This window comes from Triplophysa rosa, linkage group LG4 (genome assembly GCF_024868665.1).
Source record: "Triplophysa rosa linkage group LG4, Trosa_1v2, whole genome shotgun sequence".
Lineage (NCBI taxonomy): Eukaryota > Metazoa > Chordata > Actinopteri > Cypriniformes > Nemacheilidae > Triplophysa > Triplophysa rosa.
In genome coordinates, this window is record NC_079893.1 from 11,031,971 (window position 1) to 11,043,573 (window position 11,603).

At 40.0% G+C, this 11,603-nt stretch overlaps 1 protein-coding gene across 6 annotated transcripts in view; it reads right to left on the reverse strand.

Annotated features, from left to right (window-relative positions):
- gria2a (glutamate receptor, ionotropic, AMPA 2a) overlaps positions 1-10,782 on the reverse strand; it is a 32,447-nt gene extending 21,665 nt beyond the window's left edge. For 3 of the 6 annotated variants that reach the window (XR_008962746.1, XM_057330813.1, XM_057330817.1), the window contains exons 1-2: positions 10,455-10,778; positions 10,119-10,259 (exon numbers count right to left, since the gene is read on the reverse strand). Coding sequence is in view for 5 of the 6 variants with exons in the window: in XM_057330813.1 (XP_057186796.1) it covers positions 10,119-10,259; positions 10,455-10,527 (214 nt within the window). In the remaining variant the exon portion in view is untranslated. Of the gene's footprint in view, positions 1-10,118; positions 10,260-10,454 lie in introns of all 6 variants that reach the window. The other 3 variants (XM_057330814.1, XM_057330818.1, XM_057330815.1) reach the window with 3 other exon arrangements.
- Positions 10,783-11,603: the final 821 nt, after the last annotated feature.

Below are 11,603 nucleotides of genomic sequence, written 5' to 3' on the forward strand. Positions count from 1 at the left end.
CAGTTAGATCAAACATGGCACATCCTGTCTTCGCGTCCTACAGTATATCTGACATGAATGAGATTTGAGATCTCAGTGTGGAGGAAGGTTTTTGTAGCTGTTTCTCTCACTAGTCTATAAACATTGTCTTATGTTTTTTCATTTTATGAGAAGATATTTCCATGCATACGTGATCACTGAAGTATGAAACATATTCAAAAAACCGTGTGGCCTCTATTCACACCTAGTGATCTTCAGAAAGTGTTCATGCAACCAGAATGTAAGGCCTGGATTAGCATTCACAGGCTGAACAGAAGAGAGCTCTTGCCCCTGTCTCTGAGCTGGCATCACCACACATCAGGGCTTATGGGACATGCCTGTGTGTGAAAGGGGCCGCACATGTGTGTGCTGGGGAATCATTTGTGTGTCAATTGCTCTAGCTGTCTAAATGAGCTGTCAGTTCAGTGGGGAATTTCGGTATGGGGATTTGAACGCCATATTTAAGCTGTGAATCGTGACAAGAAACAATGTTCTGATGGAAATTCTTCCAGTGTAATGAAAGGGATGATAAAATGTTTTTTCTAAAAGATACCTAATCTCAACAAATGTATACAAAACGAATATTTTCAAAGACTCAATATCTGTTCTATGGCGTTTGTTCAAATGTAAAAATGGACACGGAGAACAATTTTGCTAGTCCTATGGATTTCCCCATCAATGAGAAGCGGGTAAACTAGGGTTTACAGTAGAGGGGTAACCGATTCAATCTTTCAAGTCATATTGACATAAACATTAAAGTTAATTGACAAGACAGCCAATCCACCAATCAGTGTTAATCAGAAATGATGGGTGTTGACGCATTTGACCTTGAATGAGACAGCTACGCACCTACATTTGCATGTGGATTGCATTGGGTTCACGGCATTAGCATACAGTAACACTCTGCTTTTGTCATTTATCATTTGAAAATGCAGATGTTACTGAAAATTTGTTATGACTTGGGCAGGAAAATGTAATTGCACTAGATCGTCAAAGTGTCTCATAAATTTAGAACTACAGAGTGAATATTTCATGAAAACTCATTTATGCATATATATTGTGCAGTGGAGTCTAAAAGTCTGGAACCACTAAATAAGATGTAAAATCAAATCTAAAGCAAAATAGGACACTTTTCAGGAATTTGAGAAATGTAAAACAAAGTAATGTTAGGACAAATAAATAATGTATGTATTAAAAAAATTGTAGAAAAATATAAGAGACCATTTTAAAATTATTTTCAGTTTTTCTGAACTAACTACTTATACAGTAGGTATGTGTTTAGGTAAACGATCATTTTGTTTAATTCTGTGAACCACTAACAATACTATTTCAAATAAAAATCCTGTTTCTTTTTGCATTTATTTGCAGAAAATGAAAACTGGAGAAACAGTTCAAATTACGGAGACCGGGAGGGGACATGCTCGTTTCACTTAGTTTTGTCTTGGGAATGAGATATTACCTCGTGGTAACGTGATAATATGTTGTGGCCTCGAGATGTTACCTCGCGGGAACGCGATATTATGTTGTGGCAACGAAATCAGCTTGTTGAGGTAACGACATCCTTATCTTGTGGCCACGACTTAGTATGTTGAGGGAAGGACATCCTTATCTTGTGGCCACGACTTAAATGCGTGCGCGTATTAGCGTCTGGAACTATCAGAAATAGATAGGACTATAATAATATTTATTTTTAATTAAGATATAGCGCTGAACTAATTAAAAAACACATTCGTTTCCTTTTAGTCGTTTTTATTTTTTCCTGTGATAAATTAATAGGTTTAATTGCGATATGGCTGGGCTGCACGATTATGTCAAAAGCATATTTTTTACATTATTCCCCTTGATATTGTAATTGTAATTATTAATGATGTTTTTACATTTTATAATGATTTCAAGGCTCCAATTTCGGCGCGGAATTGCACATAATTTAAATCGCCTTAATAATGCGAGAAGTTCCGGCACAAGTGTTGGCCTATTTGCTTAATCTCGGATCAAATAATGAAATAAACATACTGACGTGAACGAAATGAAATAAACACGTTAAACAGTCTGTCTTTATTCTAGAATATAATTACACAATCACCGTACCAGCCTTCTCTGTCTTTAGGTCAAACTGGCCCATATTGCTTAAGAAGTACTGCGCTTCTGGAGCACTCCATCTTGTCCGAAAAGCAAAGTCTGAAGATATAAGCCTATTTCATACAGAGATCTCGGAAAATTCATGCATAATGTGTCCCAGGATTTGTCTCGGGATGTCATATTATCACGCAAAATGTGTTGCAGGATCGTTCGATTTTGGTTCACACTGCCAGTGATTTTCTGTAATGTGTGCGTGCGTTCACATTTATAATAGGCAATTGGTTGTGACACTTGCACTAGAGGGTTCGGATCACAAGTCACTTGGCTGTTGTTGTGCACTATTATTCCAATAATGACACTTGCTTGTTGGTTGACGCGTTTATTCTGGACAGTCTATGGTTGGTTCATAGTACTTTCCATAGGCGTAATTTGAGGGTGAGACAGGTGGGATATATCCCCACCACATTTTGTCGATTGTGTCCCTGTCATGGTTCTGCCCCATGCTCTGTTTTGTATTTATATTTTATTAAATGTCTTGTTAACCCCTTATCCGCTGTCTGCGTCTGGGTCCTCTGTACTGTGTCCTTGTTCCCTCACCATTCGTGACAGAATGAACCAGCCAACGACGGACCCAGCAGACAGAGGGATCTCAGCGGGAGGGGTCGATGCCGCCGGGCTCCCCTCCAGGGTCGAAGCCGCCGGACTCCCTTCCAGGGTTGAGGCCGCCAGACTCCCTTCCAGAGTCCGGACCGCCGGACTCCCTTCCGGGGTCGAGATTGCCGGAACCCCGTCCAGGATCGAGAACGTCGGGCTCCCTTCCAGGGTTGAGGTTGACGGGTTTCCCTCCAGGGTCGAGACCGCCGGTGTCCTGTTCCCATCACAGATCCCTGCCGGCGTCCCAGCTGTTACCAGGCCTGTTAAGTCAACTCCTTGTCTTGTTTGTTGTGTCTGTCGTTGTTTGCTGCCCAGCTGCCAGAGAGCGCTGCCCAGCTGTCGGAGATCGCTGCCCAGCTGCCAGAGAGCGCTGCCCAGCCTCCGATTCCCCCCCCCCCTGTCTCGTCGACATCCAGGCCTGCCCAGCCGGTGATAGCCGGCCTCCCAGCCGGTATTCCAGCCGGCGCCATGTCCAGTCCAGCCGGCCTTCCAGCCGGCACCATGTACTGTCCAGCCGGCCATCCAGTTGGTGCCATGTATTGTCCAGCCGGCCTTCCAGCTGGTGCCATGTACTGTCCAGCCGGCCTACCAGCCGGCGCCATGTGCTGTCCAGCCGGCCTTCGTGCCGGCACCATGTCTTTGTTTGGATTTTTTTTTTTCTATGTATCACGTGTTTGGTCGTGTTTTGTATAATGTTTTTTGTCACAGTCTGTCTAGTCTTGTTTGTTCCTTAAGGAGGGGCTTCTGTCATGGTTCTGCCCCACCTTGTCTTGCTTTTCTTGACCTAGTGGCAGAACCATGATAGAACCTCTTGTTTTATGTGGAGAGAGACAGTTTTGGCATTCCATATACTCCCTCTCTCCGGTGTGGAGTCTCTGTTCCCGCCCTTTCATCTCGTTATTGCTTGTTAATTAGTTCATGTCCCGCACCTGTGCCCTTCTTGATTTAGTCCCCTTTATATAGTCCTCTTGTTTCAATGTCCTGTGATGGTTCATTGTCGTTTGTCTGGTGAGTGCCTGTTCTGTGTCAATCTAGTCTAGTTTAGTCATTTGTAGTTATGTTCATGTTTATGTAATCTTAGTCTTGTTAGGTGTATCTAGTCTTAGTCCTGTCCTGTTGTGGATTCCCCTGTTTTGTTTTGTTGCCCCCACGTGGGACTTTGTTTTGTATTTATATTTTATTAAATGTCTTGTTAACCCCTTATCCGCTGTCTGCGTCTGGGTCCTCTGTACTGTGTCCTTGTTCCCTCACCATTCGTGACAGTCCCGACCACTTATTGGAAGAAATAAAAAATAAACATGTGGAAGGTGTTTATAGGGCCATTAACATTTAAAAACGCGCCGTCTGTCTTTGCATACCATCAGACCACCAATGCCGCTTTCAGTGCGTTTGACGCGCGTCTACATTTATAATAAAAAATCTGAGCACACAAAAGGCTCGAGTCACACGACATAATACAAACGGCCAGTAAAGAAAAAAGAAAGGCATAACAATCTTAATTCTTTAAAATATAACTTATACATGTAACAAACAACAGTGCTTAACTGCACCCTATTGATATAGGGTGTATATTATTATATATATAATAAAACAAACAAAAATGTCATGGACAAAAATGATGAGACTCCAAACCTAATATTTTGTTGCACAACCTTTAGAGTCAATCACTGCAAGCAAATGTTTTCTGTTGCTCTCAATGAGACTTCTGCACCTGTTAACAGGTAGTTTGGCCCACTCTTCCTGAGCAAACTGCTCCAGCTGTCTCAGGTTTGATGGGTGCCTTCTCCAGACTGCGAGATTCAGTTCTTTCCATAGATGTTCCATAGGATTCAGATCAGGACTCATAGAAGGCCACTTCAGAATAGTCCAATGTTTTGTTCTAATCCATTCTTGGGTGATTTTAGCTGTGTGTTTTGGGTCATTATCCTGTTGGAGGACCCATGACCTGCGACTGAGACAGCGCTTTCTGACACTGTGGGCAGTACGTTTCGCTCCAGAATGTCTTGATAGTCTTGAGATTTCATTGTGCCCTGCACAGATTCAAGGCACCCTGTGCCAGATGCAGCAAAGCAGCCCCAAAACATAACCCAGCCTCCTCCATGTTTCACTGTAGGTATGGTGTTCACTACTTTGAAAGCTTGATTTTTTCATCTGTGAACATAGAGCTGATGTGACTTGCCAAAAAGCTCCAGTTTTGACTCGTCTGTCCAAAGGACATTCTCCCAGAAGGATTGTGGCTTGTCAATATGAATTTTAGCAAATTCCAGCCTGGCCTTTTTATGTTTTTCTTGTTCAAAAAGTGACTGATGGTGGGATCAGAAACTGACGTACCTTCACCTTGGAGTTCAGCTTGTATCTCTTTGGGAGTTATCCTTGGTTCTTTTTCTACCATTCGCAATATCCTTCTATTCAATCGGTGGTCGATTTTCCTCTTGAGGCCACACCAGGTTGGCTACAATTCCATGGACCTTAAACTTCTTAATAATATTTGCAACTGTTGTCACAGGAACATCGAGCTGCTTGGAGATGGTCTTGTAGCCTTTACCTTCACCATGCTTGTCTATTATTTTCTTTCTGAGCTCCTCAGACAACTCTATCCTTTGCTTTCTCTGGTCCATGTTCAGTGTAGTGCACACAGTGGGCCTCGTTCATGAAACACGCGGATAACGATTTTTTGTGTAAATCGTTCGTAAAGTCTTTCTGACGTAAATTTTCGGATTCATGAAAATGTTCGTATTTTCAAAATGTTAGTTGGTACGAAAGAAATGTACACCTGCTCCCTATCACGTGTAAATGGTGCGTATAAAACAAACGTTCTGTATTCTTTTAGATAAAGTGATGACGCTGCATTTTGATGCACTATGCATCATAATGATATTTCACGAGTTTCTTTACCCTTTCTTGTTTCATTTTTTACTCTTTAACTTAGGGTAAAATGCAGAGCTCGTCACTGTCCATTTTTACACAGCCGTCCAATCACAGTAGAGGAGAGGCGGGACAAACACTACATTGACCAACCATCATACTTGTACAACTCAACAATGGAAAGTTAATATTATTGGTTACTGCATTTTTACATGCAGTGATATTCTTCAAAACAAGATACTAGTAATATGTAACTGCCGTGGATATTCCAAATCACAGCAACCAACGCGTCTATGGAAAAACGCGCAGTGCCTCCAAAGCGTTCTCAAGCGCCACCAGCTGGTCATTTTCAAAAGAGCACCAGGTATTATTTCAACTAGCTAAAAAAACGCTTTGGTAGACACAGTTTAATGTATTAATTTGTTGTTAGGCATATAGCCTATTAGTCTCTTATGCATTTATGCAATATAATAGCCAAACCTGAAAATGGAGTCCAGAGGATTCTACAGCATTCATAGATACGTAATTTGCGTAGCAATTCATACGCGGGGATTATGCTTATTGTGAATGACCGTGCACGAGCGCCCTTTTTACGAGTGATTGGAATTCATTTACATACACACGTTTTACTATCAAATCTGACGTTTACGAATTTGTTAATCTGGAGGAAAGTTTTCGGGAAGGTCCGTTTTACGCGCAAATTACTCATATATTTACTAATATTTCATGAATGAGGCCCAATGATACCAAACAGTAGTACCAAACAGCACTTTTCTACGTTTAAATAGGCTGAATGACTGATTACAAGATTGGATACATGTGTGATACTAATTAAAGAAATTAATCAGTTTGAAATATCACTATAATCCAATTATGTATTATCTTTTCTAAGGGGTATACCAACAAATGTCCAGCCATTTTAGAATATCTTTGTAGAATAAGCAATAATTCATCTCTTTCCACAGCTTCTTTGCTTTATTCTATGACATACCAAAGGCATGCAAGTATACATGATACAATAGCTTTTAATTTCATCACTCTTCAGGAGGAATGAAGCATTATTTCAATGAGCTGTAAGGGTACCAACAAATTTGAGCCCGTCTATATATATTAATTTTGTGTATTTTTGTCAATTCTAAAACCAAACGTATTGCTGACTCATGTTGACAACATCGACGTTTGTCCAGTGAAATTCTCTCTATGGACCATTTTGCAAGATGTACTGTAAAAAATAAACAATTCCAAGGAGCACTTTCTGTTTTTCTATTTGCATGTATAACTAAAGCTTTAAGATGTTCATTTAACATACAGTTTATGTAATCTTTGTTATATTTTGTTTTGAAATTTGTGTAGTGTTAAAAACCTGAAACAAGAAGTGCTTCTGGGCTAGAGTTGTTTATTTCTTGCAAAATCGTTTATAATTTCACTCCACCTAAAACCCCCTGCAATTGACTAACAAGTAGAAAATCTTGGGTTGCAGTGTGACTTAACTAAAGCCCTCCGGATATTAAAAAAAACCTCACTAAGGTTCGCTAAACATTCTGTTCTCATGGCAAATACGGATTGAAAATAGCGCTAGTCAATCAATTTTAAGGTTCTTTGAAGATGGGTAAGTAAAGGACCCAGGTGCACGTACAATGCATCAGGTCTTCTCACCCTCGCTGTGCTCAGCGCTCCTCTCACTTTTGACTGATTGATGGCTTCATTCATCTTCTGACAACATACAATCATCTTTAACCTTCAAAAATGTGCTTCTTGTGTAATGATGTGCTTATCCTCGAAGGCACACATACCTAATAAAGACTTTAAAACCAGTCTATTCCCACACATTCTTCATTCACATGAATGTGTTCTCCTGATTAACTAACTTGCTTGCCTTGACCTCTCTCTTTTTCAGTCTTTCTCTTTTCCTCAAGGTGAGTGCAGATTGTCGGGATTAAAGAAGTGTCAGTAAAGAAAAAAAGTGCTCAGTCACACGTTTTTCAATCTGTCTTCAGCACTAAATTCTCTGCATCCCATTCTGGACACGCTGGTGTGAATATCTTTATGCAAACATATGACACATACACACAACAAAGACACCATCACCACTCAACATGCTGGTGTTTGAGCAAGTGTTGTTTGATTATTTTACAAATGCTGATCACATATGGCTGTGCAGAACGGCCATTTTCATGTGTCACATGCAACACATGAAGAAGCAGCTTGAACTGCAAATTTTCTTCATTGAGAATACCAATTCACTCATTACTGTCATTTAAATGATTCAAATGAAGGGTCATTAAGAAAATTTTGCATCTCTAACTGACAGGCTGGATGAAACATATTCAGATCTTTAATAATTCATCAATAAAGTGCTCCACAACAGTCGAAGAGAAATACAGTATTTTAGCAAGTGGAGAATTACAAAAAGTAAAAATATTTTTGTTGCTGGCTTAAGTAAAGGATAATGCACAGTTAGCCGATCATTAAGATCCATTATAGCTGTCCATTATGTTGTAAGATTTTATTTCTGATATAAATTAAACTTTAAATAAATTCAGTGAAAACAAGTCTTAATGTCTTTTGCAGATTTTAAAGGATTTTAGATAGTTTTACTGTAAAACAATTAATTAAAAATAAATCAAGAATTTCTTTTGTGACTCCATAACTGACATGTCTTGAAAGAGATTTTGGTCATCATCGCAAAATAAACACTTACAATGCGGTCAGGCTCGTATCAACCTAAAGAGATCCATTTTTAAACAAAATGCATAAATGTGAAAATAGAGGGAATTAAAAAAACTGAATGATCTGATTGACCAATCCAAATGAAGTATTCCAGAGAAACATATCTGTATGTACAGCAGGTTACAATGGGGGTTTGCTTTGGGGTGACAGCATCTCACATCTGATTAATGTGTCATTTAACATTAATGTGTCACATCAATGTGTCATTTAATCTAATCAACTGTGGCATCAAGGAATATCCTCAAGCAAATACCGTCCCGAGTAAATGTTTATAATGTGTCACTGAAAATGTTTGAACTTAGAGCAAAACGCATACAACATATTAGAGGCTTACAGTACAATACTAAACCCTTCAAACATCTGAAGCAAATATTTAATGTTTAAAACATATTTGAACAAGAAAGGAATAAACTACATTTGTACAAACATACCTTTAGCTTAGGTACACTCGTCTTAAACAGTTGCAGTGAACACCGTTCCACACAACCTCTAACACTCAAATGCCTAAGAAATGTTCAAGACGTGAAGTCCTACGTATAGCCAAATGTATCATTGAGACTTTCCGAGCTGTAGTACGTGTGTGGGGAGGGGACGTGGGCGCGCGCGCAGGCCATTCGCATGAATCAGCCGCGGTTCAGGCCTCTGTGACACGGTCTGTCGCAGTGAAACTCGCTCGCGGAGCACCGGTGTTTAACATCCAAAAGAGCCGTGCCCACCAGTTGACAACTCATTCAGTTTATTGGATTGGGTGGGACGTACACTAAAGATGTCACGCCAAGTGTCCATTCACATATGCGTGCTTTTTACAGGCCGCGTTTTTGCGTTGCCATTTTCACTTGGGTTGGCATTTTCATGCTTTTGTATAGAACACATTCAGAATCGTAAAACTCAGTTTTATCTATTTATTTATGTTTGATCTATCTGTGTATAATCATTCACCAAAAGCCCTCTATTATTCAAAAGCAGCACTGATGTCCGGATGCGCTTAAATGCGAACAATATTGACGAATGCTGCCATCATCATTTATATTCTCATAAAGTCATACGAACTAAACACCAGTCGCGTTTTTGAAACCCAGCGTTTCATCATCGAACTGCTTTGACATGCCTCAGATGTAAGATGCGTGGGGGAGGGCCGCGCGCAAGGTCCATTTTTTACGCCCACATCCCTTGCCATCGTCGGTCATAAAAATTTAAATAGTAGGCCTACATTGCAAATGAAATATATATTGGTCAAGTATCGAAGAGTCAAACTGCCGTTTGTTATTTTTATCGCTTTGTGCAGACGCTGGTAAAACGGGGCCATCTCCTCTCCGCCGTTACTGTGGAAACCAACATCATGCTGCTACCGCGAATGCCAATCATCACAGTCCCAAAATAATGGTTTATATAACGACCATCCTCTCAACGCATTGCTGACACCCAGAGAGCATAAACCAAAACGTACACAACTCAGTCTCAGAATCAAGATGACTCCATGAACGTGATGAGTCCATATACGATTGTTTGGCAACATCCAGAACTGTGACCCCTTCATTGGCAGCGTTAAAGAATGGATGGATGACTCACCAGCACGGTTAATATAACACTTATAAGAAGGTAGGCGGTTAATAAGGAATAACACAAAAAGTATTGCTTAGTGTCCTGTAGTATTGCCACTGTAGAATTAATACAAATAGGAGGGGGAAAATATTCGAGTCACACATGTGCATGTCATCCTGTTTTTTTAAATGTGGGAAATGAAATAGTAGTGAAAATCCATGTTGACTTACAGCAATTCGTTATGGCGAAGCTGTTGGCCACATCTAGGTTATCAATGTGAGGAGTGAGGCGGAATTCGGCCGTGCTGAACTGATCCATTCCAATCCGAAACGCGCTGTATTCTTGATCTGCTCCTCTGGGGAACAAGCCACCTGGGGAAAAATCCATCAAAATATTATTTAATCATAAACTAATTATGATTATTCCAAACCTTGTATAACAAATATGGCATTTTCTTTTATCTCATTGTCAAAATCTCACATGGTATCAATGGGGACCTTTGGTGTCGTCAACGGCATTAAACACATATTGATGACAGTGATCTAAGGCTAAGACAGTGCTCTCACCGATTTGGACGCCTGGAGATCCGCCGAGCGCCAGTCCCCATAACGCGGGGAAGAGGAAACCCGACAAAATCATCGTTTTCACCTTATCCACGACCACATCCACCAAACGGGCACTGTTCACAAAACACCCGACAGCATATACAATCGACACATGTTAAAATAAACGACTTAAAAAAAAACGCAGATGCTCTCGTTAAAAATCAGCTCCGGTACCGCGGTAGTGGTGATGGAGAGATGATGCGGGAGTCTTGCCCTCCTCCTTTGCGGCTCCGTCCCCGAGAATCGTTTCAACTCAGCGAACACGTTAAGAATACTGATGAAGACGGAAAGAGCCGAGCGGAGCCGAAGCGGTTCTTATTTTAAACGCGCAGAGAGCTCTCACACAGGACATGGGACATTGATCAGACGATTTGGGAAATCTGATAGCGATTAAGATTTCTATTTAACTCGAGAATCATGTCATCTGATATGCTGCAGAATAAAACAATAGGCTGGGCTACATTTCTTACAAGTGTGTGTTAACACGAGACAGTGTTGTGACAGATTTGCCTCTGCAATCCAATGGGCCAATTTGTCACAATATGGAAACAGTTCTGACATTTTAACATGAGTAACAAATATTAAGTTTACAGTTATTTAAGAACCTTAACAACCCCAAAGACCTCACTGTAAACATTTTACACATTTTTTTAAGTAGCCTACAATTTTCAGTTTAATAATTTAATTTTGACCAGACGTGACTTGCTGTAACTTATAAAAAGTTGAAATTGCTTACCTTGATGAGTTGAATGTAAAACATCTAAAAAATAGCAAATATATACACTGTAGTAAATAAAATAGATAAAATTACTTACACATCCAATTTGATTGCACTTAACAATTCGGGACAGCACTTTTTAGAGTGCTATATTGTTTCTGACACAACTACAATACGGATCAAGATTTTTGAAAGAAACAATCCAGGGTGCGCATGTTGCTCCTTGTAGATATCCCAAACAATTTGCAAATTAACACAATGATGTACGAAATGAAATAAAAGTTTAAACCAAAAAATACATTCCTTAAATTAATTGTTTTTAATGAGACAATTTTGAGTGAACACAGATAAAAAATAATAAGCAAAAAATGGTTTATAGGAATGGCTCTATT